We start from the raw sequence: 19,789 nt of genomic DNA, 5'->3' as shown, positions 1-19,789 counted from the left end.
ATGAGTCCTAAAGCCAAGCTGCTTGAGGAGGAACTCGACACCACAGCCCCGCTTGTAACCCGAGCTCGCTTTTGGGATCACATGGGTCCAAAAACCCAACCCCCCCCCCGGAAACACCACCATGGTCCAAGATGCATTCGAGGGGGAGATGCTCTGTAACATCGGTTCTCAAAGTGAGGTCCGGGGACCCCCAGGGTGTCCTTGAGAGGGTTCCAGGGGGTCCCCAGTCAAATGATTGATAGCCAGGAGCAAAATGGACCCTTATGTGTCTGCAACTCCGAGAGAGTACAAAAACCCTTACGGGTCCATTTGGTTCCATGTGTACTCTCTCAAAGTTAGCTTAACATTGATTCTACAGTGTATATTTGGGTCCCGGAGATACAAGAAAAATCAAATGGCCGATTAATGCATATCAAATTGGGTTCCTTGAAATTAAAATGGTTTGGAATCACTGCTATAGCCTTTAAAATGGTCTCTTTTGGGGTCCATGGCATATCTTTTAAAATGGGGGTCCGTGGGCTGGTATCAATTTGGGGGTCCTTGACATGAACAAGTTTGAGAACCAGTGCTCTATAACACAAGTCTTCAACAGGGTGTTCCGGACCACTGGTGGGTCCTCAGAGTTACTACAAGGGAGGCCGGCAAAAACTTTTTTTTTTTCACATTGAACCACTTGAACCGTAGCATCCCTACATTCATAGAAATTATTCAAATGAAGCGGAAATTTGAAATTAGCCGATCCACAAGCTCAGTTTGTATATCGGCTATTTTTGGCAAAGATATTTGTTGTAGATGGGGACAAAGAGCAGACCGAGTACAGAGATCAAGATCAAGTAGTTAAATGTCTGAAGATACACATTTATTTATTCATCCCACGATTTTGTAACACATTTTTTCACCCAGTGCCAATTGCCTAAGTAATCCTGGGCGCTGCTCTTCCTCTGCCAGCCTGGGGAGAGCCCCGAACTGAGCTCATGCCTCCTTCAATGCATGAGGAGTGAGCAGGCCGCTTCTTTTCACCGGACAAAGGGGAGTCTCCCCGGTAGGACGTAGCGCGTGTAAGGAACACGTTATTCCAACCAGTTCCTTTCCCCTCCATCAGGCGAAAAACATTGAAGACCACTGCTCTACAACATTCCACTGATGTTTCTGGTTCGTGTTTGGTAACAGCACTCGTCTGCAGAGACTTGCTAGATCCGTGCAAACAACCAGCACAGGAGAGACAGTATTGATTGAATCATGAGCTTCAAGGTTTGTATACCATTTTGAAGCTGCAATCCGTTAAGTAATCGCAACGCCCGTTATGTAATCTCCTATACGTGGGAGACCAAATTCCAACCACTCCTCCAATGCCCGCTTGCCAGGGGAGATATTATACCCATGAGCTTCAGGCAGTACTACTTGTCAACCAGGCAGGTGTCCTAGTCCTACCCAACACCAGGGTCTACATTTCATAAATGGAAGACTCAAGAGTAAGGAGATCACCTCCAACCACTGCATGTACTAGTTATATTGTCTTAAGATACTCTACCATCTTACATATTTTAAATCAAAATAGATATACTATAGCGTATAGTGTTACTTTACAATTTCATGATGAGAATGCTAAGATTTCCAGTTTCTTATATACTTCAGCCAAGAGACTTGCCTCACCAAGAGAAGAGGAAAACCTGTGAAAATACACTGGTATTTATAGGCGTGATAAAAATAGCATACAGTATGCCAAATCCAGCGTTCATCTTATGTGAAAGCCAAGGCAGTGCATAACAAGTGTGATTTTCACGCATACTATTGAATGCAAGTGTGATTTTCACACATTTTCGAGGTAGAACATGGATTAATGGCTCACCATCACAGAGACAGTAAAATCTTCAGTGTTGATTTTACTGAGCGTACAAATGGAACCAAATGGACCCTTACGGGTCCATTTGGTTCCATTTGCGCACGCTCAGAGTTAAATTAACGGCGCGCTCTCGTCTGTCATGTATCCATTAAGGCTCCAGATGGTGCTTCTAAAACATCTGTCTGTCCCAAAACACCAAGACAGTCTGTCGTCTGTGGGCCATGAGGTGTATTATTGGGTTATGGCTGGCACAAGGTTAACTTCAAACCAAATAACAGTGCCATGGCTGACAGCGCGCACACACCGAGCTTAAAGAGCAAATTAGAGGCTCTATCGGAAAGAGACACACACACTCGCTCATATATGCACACACGCACACACGCGCACACGCACAGTCGCGCACACACACACACACACACACACACACACACACACACACACACACACACACACACACACACACACACACACACATACACACACACCAGCCGGCGTGAATGTGTTGGGTCAGGATTGCCTGGAGAGGAGGGAACGGAGTAAAGACGGAGGCCAAATATGTTCCGCTCCAGTGGCGAGCGACGGCCCCCCCCTCACCCCTGTGTCGACCCTGATAACTCCCGGCTGGAAGGCCTTGGTGTGGGCAGAGTGACACTCGTCTCCACAACTCTGGAAGACAGCGGACAGGGAAGCATTATGTTGATAAAGACGCTATAGCAGACATGATGTGTGCCGACACGATGCAGACATGCTGTGTGTGTGTGCGTGCACACACACACACACACACACACACACACACACACACACACACACACACAGTGTGTGCGCGTACGTGCGAGTGTTGATTTTGACAACAAATTTTCATTCAGTTTTAGTCTTTTAGAAACTGCGACAAAGTGAAACCCCCTTCCAGGGTGGAAATCTTTGAAAACGCTTCGCCTCGCGTCTCCATGTAAACATGCTATACGGGGGAAACGGCAAAACGTGAGACGTTATGGCTCATGTCGCCACCTAGCCACCTGACATGCACACTAGAGCGTTCTCAATCACTTTGGCCTCTCCGTGTCAGTGCAGAATAAACAGTGAGAACACAACGGCACTTTGTCGTTTTCTGTTCTGATTGTTACCGCGTAAAGACGTGGCCTTAGATGTGCATGTGTGTGTATGCACAGTGCACAAAGGAGAGATGTAGAGGAAAAAAACTAGAACAAAAAAACTATGGAACTTGCAAAAAAATTACGATAAAATATTTGTACTTCTTTACCTGTAAACCTGTGATGTGACAATAAAGTTGATCCTGATTCATTTGCATAAATACACATATGCAAATCAGTAAATTGGCCAGTTCTACGTCAAAGCTAGACCGTGGTATTTTAAACTGCCGGGGTGCCTATAGCGCGCAAACAAATTTGCGCTCTCATGGCACTCCAAGCAGCATTGGATGAAAGCCTGTTCACCACGTGGCATAATGCTAAGTCACACACAGACAGGCGCGCAGGCTTCCATTGTCCGTTTTACAGCGGCGTAAAGATGTCATTTTAAAGCCCTCAGCCTACAGACACGGGGACTTATCACATGGTGTCAGCCTCTCTCTGGTCTACATACTGGCTTAACAAGCCAAGACACCTGGCCAAGATGATAGGGACGACAAAGCGAAAGAGAGAAAGGCTACGACAGATAGGTAAACAAACAGCAACAATACAGAGAGGGAAACAGAGATAGTGAGTATAGGGTAACAAATGAAAGGGACCCCAAAGAGAACGAGTGTGTGTGAGAGAGAGAGAGAGAGAGAGAGAGAGAGAGAGAGAGAGAGAGAGAGAGAGAGAGAGAGAGAGAGAGAGAGAGAGAGCATCGATGGCAATACGATGCTGGAATCATAAATGTTAAAATCCTTTCTGTTGCTCCTTCCTGGACCCGCCCCTTCCATGATTAAGCCCCCCCACCTCTGCACTTCTCTTATCAGTCACCAGACATTCGGCTCTATTCTGTGCCAGTTTTCCCAGCCGCAACGCTACCCTTAACCTGTTAAATACAGATAATGGAGCTGCGCCGCCCCAATAGGTTATTCTAGCACCTGCTCTACCCGTCACCATTATGCCGACGCCGTTATTTGCGCGTGGAGGTGTGCCCGTGGGCGTGTTGTTGCTATATCCCCCACATTGCAATTCTACAGACACACATGGGTACGGGTTTCGGGGGGGGGATAGTGGAATCTAATACCACCCGGCGGTTTCTAAATTCACCCTCCAAGTGCACACAGACACTACAATGGCTTTGTGCGTTGGACCATGAGCCGTGTTGCCAGCCTTGGCGAGAAATAAGCAACCGCAGGTCTATGAAAACAAAAAGAAGCAACTAGCCACATGAGCACTTCAAACTACTAACTAGAGCTTTCATATCCCCTAAATATGTCAGCCCGGCTCGACTAATAATTGACAAATTAGGCCCAGCCCAGCCCGTCAGTCATTTTTCTAAAGAAGCCTTATTTCTCATTAAATCTTGGTAATTCGTTAAGAACAGGAGTCATTCTACCCTATTCCAACAGTCTATATTTTATTTAAAAAACAGCTTGGAGCAAATAGGGCTATATAAATATACACTGCCCCATAACCATTTTAAAAATGATTATGGTTATTCTATGAAATATATGTTTCATAGAATAACCGTAATCATTTTTGCGATGGAGAAATCACATCCAATGTTACCATCTACTGACCGCTGCCTGTGCTCTCATAGTGTCTCATTTGAAGAAATAATCCAACATTTACTTTGAGGTGAAAAAGACATGAAGAAAGCTCAATAGTCTGAAGATGTCATGTTATGGTTTAAACTTTAAAGGGGGCTCGATCCCGTTGGGTTTGGGCTAAAATCTTAAGCACTTACATTTTTTATAAGATGATCGGATCATAGTGTGATTTTCATTTTGGCTGCTGTCTCATTAAACCCATGCTGCGGGTGAATATTATATTATAGCCTATATTATATATATTATCCTATATTATTATTATATTCCCCGCGTAAACGCTACGTTCATGACCCCCCAAAATAACCATATTTGAACTGGGGACCCCCCCCCATTTTGTTTGACTCGGTTCCACAGATAAATATTGTGAAAATAGCAGATCTACAAGCTCGCCAGGCGTTGGGTGCTCCATTGTGGTCTCGACCCACAGGTTGAGAACCACTGCATTAAAAGCTCCAAGCAAGTTACATGTCTAGTATGTTGTTGACCACGTAATGTAATGTTTTTGGTTTAGTGATAGGCTACTCCGTGGCGCGCGCGCGCCTCATTGTATGCTGTCCAAAATAACAGATCTGTAAGCTGTCGACACGACATGACGCAGCGCCGTTGATAGCTTGTATGTCTGTTATTTTGGGTAGGTAGGCGACGCACATACGCATCGCAGCAATGTGTCTGGGTTTGAGAGGCTTTGATTGATGTAAACTTAAAGTTTAGCTCTGTTCGGGATTACTGAACAAAGGTGGATGATGAAAGATAACGGGGACAATATGGATGTAAGTTAACTTTAACTGCGTCACTTCAGAGGAAACTATGGAGCTACTACAGAGATGTTTACACACCCCTGGAATCCATTAGAATGGTGGAAATAGAACAATACAGCCAACGTGAGTACATAGGCTATAGACCTTTCATAAAACTGTCCAATTTATTATACCCATGTGCTACTGTTTGTCTGTGTACCACGTAGGAGCGTTGTCGGAACATGATGTAATTAATTATTTGGGAGCAGCCGGTGTGTACCAATAGTATAACTATTTTAAATGGCTTTCATATACTATTCCGGATCTGACTAATATGACAAGCTTATTGTGAACACAATAGGCTACAAATTAATATAAAAATGTATTTGGATAAAAAAAAAAAAAAAGAAGGAAAACAAGCCCAATGCGGCTTATAATAATCAGACCAGGCAACAGTGCAGAGACTGCAGACAGGGAGATAGGCTAGAGCATATATTGGATCGGGGATGACGGCTAGCGCAGTCTTCTCTTAAAGGCAATGGCTTCTGGCACGGTGATTGGTTTTATCATTGTAACGCCCAAACCACACCTATGCATAATGTAAGGGGTAGCTCAGGTGTTTGGCGGGTGAGAGGGGTGCCACAGAATACCGAATTTTGCGGGGAAACGCCTCTTGCCTAGTCCGAAATCCGTAATTAGTGGTTTGTTCAAATTTCACCCTGAATAGAGCCCATTGTGTCTTGTCCGTTCCTCTCCACTGACCCGGTCTGTCTGTCTGTCTGTCTGTCTGTCTGTCTGTCTCTCTGTCTGCTTCTGTTGTCCATGGCACTAAAAGTCTGGCATTGTCCACACCCTCTGAGGTGTGTGTGTGTGTGTGTGTGTTTGTGCGTGTGCGTGTGCACGTGCGTGTGTGCTTAGTGCGCACACACACATATACACATACAGTTACAAGCAGCAGACAATGAAGTGCTGTAACTGCGCAGGCCAAGTACATTAATCAACTAAGCATGTAATTACGCGGTGCAAACGTGTGCAATGCGAGTGCACTCACACACACACACACACACACACACACACACACACACACACACACACACACACACACACACACACACACACACACACACACACACACACACACACACTCACACTCTCACATTCCTAAACCACTACCAGGACAATATCTTCCTCGAAAAATATGGCATCCATTCCACGCTGAATAACCGCCTCCTTTTCTGTTTTCTTACTTGGCCCGGGAAGCAGCAGGAAGTGTGGCCCGCAGTGACAGGGCCATATGTACCCCTAAATCATGTGATAATCACCAAACACACGGCACTCTGACGAGCGTCGTAACCGTGATGGAAGACACCAGATGATCTGTCCGACCCAGGGAACGGCTCAGGAACTCAACGACCACGTAAAGTGCTGTAAACAAGTGAGTATGAACGCTGTTTGAATTGTTCAGTAACTACAGCAGCAGTGGTTAATGACCTTAGTGGATCTTCTGGTTTAACTATCCAACCTAGCTGACGTTTAAACTGTATTACTAAAATGCCATCCAGTTCAGAAAAAAAGAACGCAACATTGTTGGAAAATAGTGATAATAGCCTCAAAACGTGTGGCATGGCGAGTTCTCAGATCTGCTACTTTTGCAAAAGTTTGACATTTTGTAAAAAAAAAAAAAAAATTGCAACTCTATTCTATGTTCTACGCACTGTAAGCCATTGGTTCTCAAAGGTGAGAGGTCCTTGAGGGAGTTCCAGGGGGTCCCCAGCTAAATGATAGATAGTAAGGAACAAAATGGACCCCATTTGTACACTCTCAGTACATTGGTTTTACAATATAAACCGGGTTCCCAGAGATAGAAATGCCATTAAATTGGGGTCCATAGCCTAATGCATGTCAAACTGGGGGTCCTTGAAATTAAAATGGTGAAGAATCACTGCTAGAGCCGTAAAAATCTTCTCTTATGGGGGTCCCTGGCATATCTTTTCAAATGGGGGGGCTGGGGGCGCGGACTAATAAGTGTCAATTTGGGGGTCCTTGACGTGAAAAGGTTTGAGAACCACTGCCGTAAGCAACACCGAAAGATACTAAGCTAAATGAATAATAAATGAATGAATGTATTAATGAATAAATTAATGTATCAATGCATCAATGCATCAATGCATCAATGCATCAATGCATCAATGTATCAATGAATGTATCAATGTATCAATGAATCAATGAATGAATGTATCAATGTATCAATGTATCAATGTATCAATGAATGTATCAATGAATGTATCAATGAATTAATGCATAATGCATAATGAATGAATGGATGAATGGATGAATGGATGAATGGATGAATGGATGAATGGATGAATGAATGAATGAATGAATAAATGAATGACTCAATAAATCAATCAATAAACAAACAAACAAAGGGTACATTTGCAATGCACCTATAGTATACTCCTAGATTCTAAAGGGACCATCCCCCAGTCCCCCCCGTCCCCCTATAACGATGTCATGCACAGCCACCATGGGTCTGAGATGGACCAGATGGAGGAGTCTGACCACAGCCTCCCCCTCTGCTCTGTGTGTCGCTCGCTGGACACCGTAGGAAGTGTGGAGGTTGCAAGGGGTTTCTGTCTGGCCCCCGGACCCCCGCCATGCTGTCTACCAGCCTGGACATGTGGCAAGACATCTGTCTACCGGAAGGATGGAGGAGCCATGTTTTGGCGTGCGAGCACACTCCGCACGCGCACAAACACACACACACACACACACACACACACACACACACACACACACACACACACACACACACAGGAAAGGTGAACGCACCGCGGGCAGGGGGAGGGTGGGTCGGTGTGTTCTTGGCTGGTTGCAGGTCAGAGGGGTAGAGGTAGGGCTGGACAGTAACATTTACGTGAACCATAGTAGCATAGTAGAATGCATTTCTACCCATGTTTGAGCCGAATTTTGGAGGAATGAGGTCAGAGGATTTTATGCCCATGGGCATCACTCACTCCAGAGCAGAGGTTCTCAACCTTTTCAGGCTGCGAACCCCCAAAATAATCATATTTGAACTGCGGACCCCCCCACCCTAACAAGCACTTGGAATTGTAGGAGTTGAGGCATTACATTTAGTTTGACTCAGATAAATATTGTGAGAATAGCCAATATAAGCTCACAACGCCTCGCAACGCAAGGCGCTGTGAGCTTGTAGATCAGCTATTTTCATAATTTTTTACCTCTTTCTTATATTATTTGAAAGTGTGGCCAATGTATGACTTTTTTTTTTGTAATAGTTGATTACTTTTTGTCTTTTTTCATGTCATTTCTTTTTTTAGGTATTAACACATTGGGTGCCAGAGGTTTATTAAAATATTATACGTTGAGTGCCTGCATTTCTTCCATCCACTTGCGTTATACGTTTCGTGCTGTAGAAGCCCCGACGCGGAAGTGCATGTAAACAAAGCGTGCGTGCGAGACGGCGGAGGGTCCCGACTAACGCCTGGAACAATAATATTTCCAACGCGATCCTCCATTGCAGCGTGATCGCCGATCGAAAACGGCTCGTTTCCACCACGTTAAAAAGAAATGGAGATATTAAGCTTTTAGTCAAGGAGATAACATTGAAAACGCCGACCGGAAGGATTTTTGACATGGAGCCACATCCAGCCTCTTCTTCTCAGAAACTCCTTGGGTGATGTCAAAGTTTCGTTTTAGCGCCCCACGTGGGCCACTCGTATAAAAATAGAATTGGGTCAAAAACGGTCCGGACCATTTTCGGCACTTCTCGTTTGGATCCTCAAAAACGGTCCGGACCGTTTATGGCACTCGATGTGTTAAAAAGGTCTTAGAAGTCCTTAAATTGTCACTTTACTGTCATCTGAGGACCCCCCCCCCAAAGAAATGTGGACCCACTGCTCTAGATAAGTAGTTTGACTGATATATCTGGGCATTGATCCTCTGAGTATCTTTAGTCAATCTAGAAGCCGACCTATAAGCCGTTCTACAGTGCAAGCTCACGTGTCGTCATGCGTTGTGTTGTGAGCTTGTAGATCTGATTTTTTTTGGGGGGGGAAATGAAGACAGAAAAGGGGGAAAACATTCTGGAAAAAAAGTTCAAAATAGGGACGCCTGGGTTAATGTTGTTAACTATTAATGTGGTTAATGTGGTGTGTTATTATTCTCCAAAAATGCAATAAAAGCTGTTAACTGTAATTTCAGTCAACAATAATACTTAGACCTATTTCATCCCTCAGGGGAAATTCAGTTTTCAGCTTCACCCGGCTGAGTGCTTCGCAAAATCAACGCAGGCAGGAGAGCAGTTAGCAGTCGTCTTGCTCAGGGACACCTCCACACTAGAGGTCTTCACGGGTCAAATAAAAATACCCGAACCCAAATAGACCCGTGATTTTTTTACCCGGAACCGAATGGACCCGGCCTATGGTCCAATATGAAGGACCCATACCCGAATGGACCCGCGAAAAAAATACCTGTGACCGAATGGACCCGGGCCATTATTATAAATTGAGAACCGGACCCGAACAGCACCGAGAGCTGTCGGAAACCGACCCGTATGGAACCGTGACATACAAGAACCGAACCCGTTCATAACCCGAGCCTCCGAAAAACCCGAACGCAAAATTGTTTGCCAACGTCATTAGTACAAGTTGTCCAGCGTTAAATAAGACTTGTTTCATACTTTCTTACCTAAATGTATAGCCTCCATGATTATGATGTATAATCCCAGTCAATGCTCATTGGACAGCTATACAAAAATAAATCCACGTTCTAGATGTTTGTAATCCTTCTTCATTGCCAACTATCCACGTTAATTTCTAATGTTAAACCACATTTAATGTTGTTTAACATTATAATTGGCTTTGGAGTTTCCATTGTGCTTTGAGTATACCGGTAACAACATGTTGATATTAACTCGATTATTTTACAATTTTTAACCATTAACCAAAGCGTTACGTTAATCGACAATATTTGATATAACTGGTGTATATAAATGAGTGGGTAAATATGTCCAAGGATTCGTCGGTGATGTCATCGCCGACGAATCCTTGCTATCTTTAAACAACTTCGAACATGGCGTAGCGTCCGTCGCTACTTCCTTGTTGCATAGTGATAGTGATATCACTGTCGAATCCTTGGTATCTTTGTCCTAGCCTTTCAACGTGTATGTTGATCAGCGCCGTTAATATGCGCTGTAGTCTTTGCTCGTGGTAGTGAAACACTAAACAGGATTATTATTTCATGTCAACATTCAAGTACAAGTATCAGAAGATGTAACTCAGGTAAAGTAATGCACCACTCTGCAAGTTTAACTAAAGTTTTCCACCTGTCCAAATTGTTCCTAATACAGACAGAGCCTTCAGTCAAGAAAGACGATCATCAAGGCTAATACAGACATAAAAGGATAAGGATAATTCCTTTTAACAGGTCGTTCATGAAAGTCCTTGCGGTCTTGTTTCCAATGAGAACCTGTGAGCAATTGGGGTTAAGAGTCTTGCTCAGGGACAAATTTCATATCATCGGCACATATGCTGGGATAGCCTGGAATCGAACCTGGGGCAACCAGGGCCAGCTGGTTCCCTAGGCGGGCTCACTAACCACTCAGCTATGGCCGCCCCAATATAAATAAATATGTTTTAATCATCCTATCCTTGTTAATATATCGCCATTTAGGTCAATGATATAACATTATGTAGTGATATGATAATATAAATATAGCAGCCAGTCATTGACTGCGTCACTGCCAGTCTGTCTTCTGAGCGACCGACCTCCCTCCCTCCACCCGGGTATTAATGGAACCGTCCATTTCACAGTCTGAGCCCAAGACCCCCCGCTCGCCGGGTCCACTCGGGTATTAGTGGAACCGCGCATTTCACAGTCTGAGCCCCGAGAAACCCGCTGGCCGGGTCAACTCGGGTATTAGTGGAACCGTCCATTTCACAGTCGGAGAACCGAGACCCGAGACGGACTGTACCGGCTCCGACCCGGACCCGGAGTCACTTCTTGTGAATGGACCCGTGACCGAGCCGGGTATGGGTCGGAACCCGGGTATTTCGGGTTACATGCCTAACCCGACGAGCTCTACTCCACACATTCCTGAGGCCGGGAATCAAACCTGGGACCTTCTGCAACCCAGGCAGGCTCTCTACCCATTCAACTATGGCCACCCCATGCCGCTAGTCAGCCAATTGACACTGAAAGCTGGCTGGCTGGCATTGAACAACGGCAAACTGCAAGTACTGCTGCTGTGTGCGTGTGCAGTGGTGTAAAGTAATTAAGTACATTTACTCAAGTACTATACTTAAGTACAATTTTGAGGTATTTTTTACTTTACTTTACCACGTTTTTCCAAATTTCAATACTTTTACTTCTACTCCACTACATCTCAGAGGTAAATATTGTACTTTTACTCCACTACAATTATTTGAAAACGAGTTACTTTGCAGATATAAATCATTATATTATAAAACATACATTAACCACCGTAGCCTTATTTTATACATAATGCTATTTGAAAATAGCCGATCTAGATCTAGATGTGAGCTTGTAGATCTAGATCTAGATGTGAGCTTGTAGATCTAGATCTAGATGTAGATCTATTTTCAAACATTTGAGTACTTTTACTTTCGGTACTTTAAAGGTTCTATGACATTCATTTTCACTTTTTTTTATTTTTCATGTTTTTTGGGGGGTTTTATGACCTCAATTACACCCAAAAAATCTGAACTTTGAACATTCAGTGGATTTTCTGTGGTCTGGGGTTTTCTGAATAATTAGGCTGAAAAGTAATCTGAGCTTGGCCCTTCGGCAGTGAGGTCACAGCCGATTGATCCCGCCCACTCTCCTCCTTGCCCCTCCCCTCCCCTATCCTTTCCTTTGGGGGGGGGGGGGCGGAGCAGAGGCGATGATTGACAGGCAAAATCCCTCACCAGCGACACCCGCAGACAAAGATTTATTTTTTCATTGCAGTTGAAAAGGCTTTAGAAATGTGAGAGGAAAAACACCTGCCATGGATCAATGGAGTGGAATTTTTTGTTAAAACTTTCTATACACGTTTGAAGGACCATGACAAAGACTTTTAATGTGTGGTAAAACTGAACGTCATGAAACCTTTAAGGTACTTTATTTTTATATTGTGGTATTGCTACTTTTACTTAAGTAAAACATGTGAGTAAGTTCTTCCACCACTGCATGCGTGCGTGCGTGTGTTGTACCTGCTGGTACATTTGAATGCTATGGAAGGCCCAAACTATACTAGAAGGACATATTGTGGAGAGGAGAATCAGAGAGAGAGACTGCAGACAGCAGAGAAAGAGGGGTTCAGGGGGAGTCTCTGTAGAATGGATAAGACTCCTGTCACACTGGCACTGACACACTTATAGCCTAATAGCAGACTTACAATCTCACAACGCGTCACATCCACGACGCGCTTTCAGTTTGCATGTCTGCTATATCCATTTATATATATATATTTCCGATAAAGCATGAATTGGGCTCTACTGTCTGCTTAGAATCAGCATCGCTCAATGTCTCCCTGCCTCATTCTCTCTTACTTTGACTCTTGGGCTCTATTTCCTTCCTCCCTCCCTCCTTTCTTTCTTTCACATACTGCACAAACACGCACACACGCACGCACGCGCACACGCTGTAAACCCTTCCTCTCTCTCACAGCAGGTGTGCGTCTATGGGATTAGGTTCATATACTGTAACCAGGCACTAGATAAACCGCTACTGCTATCAGCCATAAGCTTATTTTTGCTGACTGACACACACACACACACACACACACACACACACACACACACGCCTGTGCTCACCCACACCCACACCCCACACACGCACACACGCACGCACACACGCATGCACACACACACACACACACACACACACACACACACACACACACACACACACACACACACACACATACACACACACACACACACACACTTTTTTGGAACACTGCCACAGTGCCAGCTCACCCATGGTGTGAGGCGGAAGTAAGAATCAAGCCACAACACTGGTTTCCTTGTTGTTCCAGCCAAGCCCCCAAAACAAACAACCAACACAAAAAGCCACTGCATGCGCTCCTTTCATGTTAATTACATTTCCCTTTTCATCTGTGCAGCGTTCTGCACATTTTTTTTTTTTATATTCAAATATTCGCACAAATGTTCAAGATTTTTCAAAAAATAGCAGATCTACAAGCTCATAGCGCGGCACTCGGTGCCGCACTATGAGCTTGTAGATCTGCTATTTTTTAATAGCCCAAAGAAATCTAAAATGACACAGATAGATGGTCTAGATGGTAGATAGATAGATGGTTCCCGGTCTTGAAGGGTTAACTTCCTTTGTTGTGAGTTAGCATACTCATTTCAATGCTACTACTGGACTTGAAATTAAACCCGCTAGGAGGAGGTTCCCTTTACTGGTTCCACTAGGGTTGCCAAAGTATCTGAAATTCAAATAAGGGACACCCGGCCAGGCATCCCTTATGTCCAGCTTGTGAGCGAGATTTGGTGTGGACAGGAGAAAAAAAAGCGGTCCAAGTACGAAGACATCTCAGGTCAAGTTAACTAAGTCTTGAGGGTGTAAGTGTATAGCGCACATCGCACTATGTATATGTATATACATAATGTATATGAGCTTTTTGAACTTGAGAGATGCATGTCATTGGTTGATTCCCCAAAAATAAGAAACAATGTACTATGTCCCTTGTCAATTCTGTGCTTCAAGGGATGGTTGGCAACCCTAGGTAAGAGTCAAAAAGAGACCCTTGCTTATAGATGCTCAAACATATTTTTTTAAGGCAGCTCTCCACCGCACCGATTTAGTCCCGACTCGGCGGAGGTAGGCGTTGCAAAGCGTCTGCTGCCGACAACTTGTTGTCGGATAGCGTTGTTCCGTCGGGTCCGGAACTTCTATCGACCCGACGATGAGAAACCAAGCATGTTCAGTCTTTGGGCCGACTGGTAGAGCCGTTGGGCAGTGAAGAGGGGGGAGAGAGGGGGGTAAAGGTTTGGTCCGAGCTGGCTTCGGTGTTGCCGGATTCTGTGAGTGAAACAAGCGACCGGTTCTATGAAAACAAGCCCAAAAGAAGCGACCAGTTTCTTTTTTTTTTTTTTTTTTCTCTAAATTTTTATCCCGAGATTTTTGTAACCCATTTTTTTCACCCGGTGCCAATTTCCTAAGTGATCCTGGGCACTACACCAGCCCTACACCAGTATTACACCTGTCACCCCACAGTAGGGAGGCCAGGGCCGAGCTCATGCTTCCTTCAGGCATGAGAGCCAACTGACCTTCTTGTCACCTGACAGGGGGGAGTTTCCCTGGTTGGACGTAGCGTGTGGAAGGAACACGTTATTCCAACCAGTTCCCTTCCCCTCCATCAGGCGCCCCGGCTGTCATGGGGGAGGCGGTATAGTGACCAGGATTACTACATGTTTTTGTGAGGGTATTAACTACCCTAGGAGACACGGGGAGAACATGCAAACTCCACACAGAGTAGGCCCTTTCGCCAACCCCACCTAGGGTATGGGCGCTGATGACGCAGAGGAGAAGACACGCCCCCAGTGCCCACAGCGTCCCCGGCGGGAATCGAACCCAGGACCTTCTAGCTGTGAGGCGACAGCGCTACCGACTGCGCCAACGTGCAGTCGGTAGCGCCCACCGCGACCAGTTTCACCACTTGAGCCCTACTATATCAGCTATTTTCAAAAAATAATCTTGAAAGCAAGCCCAAATAAGCAACTACACTTCAGAAACAAGCCCAAACAGAAGCAACCATGCAGCAACTATGAATATTTACAAGCGACTTTACAGGAAAACAAGCCCAAAGTCGCTTATAATAAGCAGACCTGGCAACACCGGCGGGCCAGCCTGCCAGCTCTAACGCATTAGCACAACAATGTGCACATCGGCCGACTGCTTATGCTGAACTAAATGCCAACTTTTGCCAACAGACTACCAGTCTGAAGTAGTCTGAAGTAGTCTGTTTGGTGGAGAGTCACCTTTAAGCTACTGTTGTATGTGTTTTTTGTAAAATGTTACTGAGGGATTTCACATACCGTAGCTACCCCTGCAAGAAATCTACCTTTGAATACCCTTTGCGCTCGGCCCAAACCAAAAAGAGAGCTCGCAAAACACATTTCCCAAAGCGAACAGGCAACCATTCAGGGACCTGTCGTCAACTCGCCGTACATTAGCGGCGCATGCTATGGATACCTCAGCAGAATGGAAGGAGCAGCGAGCCCCCTGGGCTTCCATCGACGCAGGTTATTTCCTTGCTTAGGCAGACAGCGCACATTCAGCGTCTCATGAAGGAGTGGGAGTGTTTAGATGGGGGAGAGTTAATGAGCCTGAGACCCCCACGCCGTGAATAATATTCATTAACCCATTCAAACCGGGAACGCATCTGCGTAACCACTTCGACCATTATTTTATACTTTAACTATTCAAAAATAGCAGATCTACAAGCTCATAGCGTGGCACCGAGTACCACTCCATGAGTTTTTAGATCTGCTATTTTAGAAAAATCGTGAACATTTGTGCAAATCTTTGAAAGCGAACATTTTTAACTCAAATCTTTGCTTCTGGGGATTCTACAAATGTCTTCAAATCCCAATCCTAAAAAAACGTATCTTGCTATAATCAGTGGTTCTCAAACTTGTTCATGTCAAGGGCCCCCAAAATAATATGTATTTGGCCGCAGACCCCCATTTCAAAATATGCCGTTCCAGGGAATCCCCAGAAGCAAAGATTTGAGTAAAACATTTGTTTTTCAAAATATAAATATATATTCAAAGATTTGCAAAAATGTTCACGATTTCTCAAAAAAATAGCATATATATACAAGCTCATATGAGCTTGTATCTGCTATTTTTGAATAGCCAAAGAAATCTTATAAATGACACGGATGCGTTCCCGGATTGAATCGGTTAAGACAGCCTCCAGCGGGGCACTTCATGGTGTAGTGGTTAAGACGCTCGCCTTCCGGGTGACGCGTTGCCTGTATACAGCCCTGGGGCCGAGCCCCATCCATGGGGCAAAACCCGAGCAAAAGGTTCACAAAGCAAGCACTCGGGTGGAAATAATCCAAATAAATAATCCAAAAATACCTCAACATTTCAGTTAAGTACAGTACTTGAGTAAATGTACTTTACTTTTACACCACCTTCATTATACAGCGGAGTAAAAAGTGTCAATCAACACGCTTCCAGACAGGGAGACACATCAGCTGGCGTCAGCCTCTGTAAATATACAACTAAGATAATACTCTATCTCGTAGATAGATTAGATATAGATACATACAGCAGATAGGTGTTTTTAGATAGATAAAACACCACATGGTGATAGATCTAATGAGAGGACACAGTCAGAACGGAGCCGTTTTCATTACGGCGGATCCGGTTTCCCCCCCTCTGCTTGTCTGGAACGGATCACGTATCCCGACACTAAATGATGGATGAACCTCGCTGCTGTCCTGGTATTTACAGCCGCCTGTCCCCGAAGAGAACAACACCGAACACGTGCACCAACACACTCTGACACTTGCATACACACAGTGGTGGACAGTAACTAAGTACATTTTACTTGAGTACTGTACTATTTTGGAATAATTTGTTTTTTTTCCAAGCTGATGACTTCAAGCTGAAAGTTTGTTTCAAATAGAAATATTGTACTTTTGACTCCGCTATACATTTCTAGGAAGGGACTCTCCTCCACTGCTTGCATACAGTAATCAATGAGAATAACCACAAAGCACATGACCGCTGACATGTCATTTTCATATTACGTCAAAAGATTCCACAGTCACACTGAGTTGAGTCGTATTCATGACCTTCGGATCCTCAAAGCCTGTTTAAATACTGTGCTTTATGTAGAGAACATGCATTATTTTATTCATTTCCTACATTGTTTGCTCGGCTTCAGTGAAACGTGCCTTTTCACAAACATGTGGTTTTAGTCCGGCAACTAAAGCGACATCCACATTTTGTGGACTGTGTCTATCTAATCAGTGCATTGCAGGTTACATATTCACCACTTTGTACAAGTCATAATGATAATACGACACTGCTGGGCCTACTGGACATTGCTCCAGGATGGTTATGGGTGGATGTCCCAGTAACCGGACCAAATACCACACATGCAACAGTTCGGATCGGTAAGAGGACTGGAATTCTCTCAGACTTGCCACCTAACAATAACTTGACTTTTCTTCTTTTCACTTCAGCTAAAAACATGCAGGCTGCAGTGTCTTCTTCTCACTTGACAGCGGTGCCGTGAGAGCGGAAAACAGTCCAGCCCTGACAAACTGCTAGAGAGAGCCTTGGAAAGAGGACTGGTCTGTCTTTGAAGTGCTACTGTATGTCTCTCTACTGACTCCAGACAGCCGGGGGGGGGGGGGGGGGGGGAGAGGGGGAGAGAGAGAGAGAGAGAGAGAGAGAGAGAGAGAGAGAGAGAGAGAGAGAGAGAGAGAGAGAGAGAGAGAGAGAGAATGAGAGAGAGACAGAAGCGATGAGATGCATTTCCCCGGAGCCCATGGTTGAGGAGTAGCTGAACTGGGCTCTCATGTCTGCCACAGAGGAGAAATAACTAGCTATCTCGCTCCGTCTTTGAAGGAGGAGGAGGAGGGGGAGATGTCTGCCTGGGTGTTCAGAAGAAACTCATTTTCTCATTTCTTCCCCCCTTTTATGTCACTTTCCCCTTTTCCTCCTCTCCTGGTTGCCAACCCTCTGTTATCTTTCTCTTTTTACTTTTCTAAGATGATCTATCTCTCTCTTTGTTCCTATTCTGTTTTTTATCTCTCAGTCTCTGTTTTTTTAATTACCCCGACTCTAAGCCTTGTGTTCGCTTCTACCGTTTATTCCTCACCCTGTTTTCTGCCCCCCCCCCCTCTCTCTCTCTCATTAACGCTGACTTCACTGTTTTAGGGGTGTTCTCTTCCACCATGTTACCCTATTCTCTTTCACCTCTCTTTCTCTCTCCCTTATCTGAAACCATTCCCCATTATCTGTCTGAATAGCCTCTTGTCAGTGGAAAAAAAAAATACAAAAAAAGTTCCTCATCATCATCGGCGCTTTCTTTCTCATCGTCACCCAAACTCAGACCGCTGTGTAGCAACACACTCATAGTTTTCTCCGCCGTATCTCTGACTTATTACGCCCACCCACAAACAATTTGAAAACCCCACAGATGGACCCTCTGCACTGCTGACAATCATCATCATCATCATAATCATCATCACAACCATCCATATCTCCATGACCATCACAACCAACAATCCTTGTTTAGGATGTCCCTTTGTCCATCCTTCTGTACCATCATCAGCACCCAAACTATCCAAGCATGTAAACTGTCACAGAAGCTCTCACTACATACAACTACACTGTGAAGCGCACGCCAAAGTGTTCAGTTGAATTCTGGGGAAATGGTCCCTCGAGGGTCCATTTTTCTTAAGCCGGCAGACACAGCTGTCCACCCTCACAAGAGAAGCTGTAGAACATCACATCTCTAGGACTTACCTGTGCGATCTCGTACAGTAGTTTGTAGTGCTCTTCCCGTTTCTGCAAGGTGCACAAATTGCAGCCCATCTCTAGTTGTCAGGGAAACCGGTGCTGCTGCTGAGCGCACCGGAGGATGGTGTGTTCGCCGTGCTTCACGTAGGCGTGTGTCTTGGTGTGTGTGTGTGGGAGAGAGAGAGAGAGAGAGAAAGAGAGAGAGAGAGAGAGAGACAGAAAACTGCCCCAGGGAGTTATCTCATTTGTGCATCCTCAGAGAGTCCATCTTCTTCTTGTTCTTCTCCCCCTCTCTCTCTCTCTCTCTCTCTCTCTCTCTCTCTCTCTCTCTCTCTCTCTGTCCGTCTCTGTCCTTCTTCCTCCAAGTGCAGAAGACAGTCACACACACACAAACACACACCACGTGTCTCAGCTCCCAGCTTCAGGAGCAGTTGTGGAAATTCTAAGTGTGTGTGCGTGCGCGCGCATGTGTGTGTGTGTGTGCCTGCGTGCGTGTTTGTGCACGCGTGTGTGTGTGTGTGTGTGTCTCTCTCTCTCCCTCCTGTCACCCCTTTCCTACTGTCACATGCATGCCATACAGTCTCTGCCTCTCTCTCTCTCTGGTCTCTCCTCTCTCTCAGTCTCTCTGAGCGCACACGGCTCCAAACACAGGCTCTGGGCTCAGGCAGTGAGACACACCCCCATGTGTGGCAGGCTGCCTACACATGCACTGCTATACTACCCCCAGCTCACACACACTCACAGAGGATGCTCATTGGCTGGGCCCGGGTATGGATGAGAGAGGGGGAGGAGCCTATGTGGAGGTTGTGTCTTATCTTTGGGCAGATAGAATTTCAGAGTGTCAGTGTCTCTGTGTCCCCCGGCCTGTGTGCTGGAGGGAGCTGCCCCTCTGTGTGTGTGTGTGTGTGTGTGTGTGTGTGTGTGTGTG

The 19,789-nt window shown here is 45.2% G+C and overlaps 1 protein-coding gene across 1 annotated transcript in view; it reads right to left on the bottom strand.

Annotated features, from left to right (window-relative positions):
* The window catches only part of pdzrn4 (PDZ domain containing ring finger 4), a gene marked incomplete at both ends in the record, with an annotated part of 68,984 nt that extends 50,048 nt beyond the window's left edge, over window positions 1–18,936 (bottom strand). Inside the window, one exon of the mRNA XM_080421659.1 lies at window positions 18,868–18,936. Within this exon, the coding sequence (XP_080277785.1) occupies window positions 18,868–18,936 (69 nt within the window). The remainder of the gene's footprint in view (window positions 1–18,867) is intronic.
* Between the last annotated feature and the right edge of the window lie 853 nt (window positions 18,937–19,789).

The sequence above is a fragment of the Gymnoscopelus braueri genome (genome assembly GCF_963280865.1).
Source record: "Gymnoscopelus braueri genome assembly, chromosome: 23".
Taxonomy (NCBI): domain Eukaryota; kingdom Metazoa; phylum Chordata; class Actinopteri; order Myctophiformes; family Myctophidae; genus Gymnoscopelus; species Gymnoscopelus braueri.
This window is presented reverse-complemented; position numbering and strand designations above follow the sequence as displayed.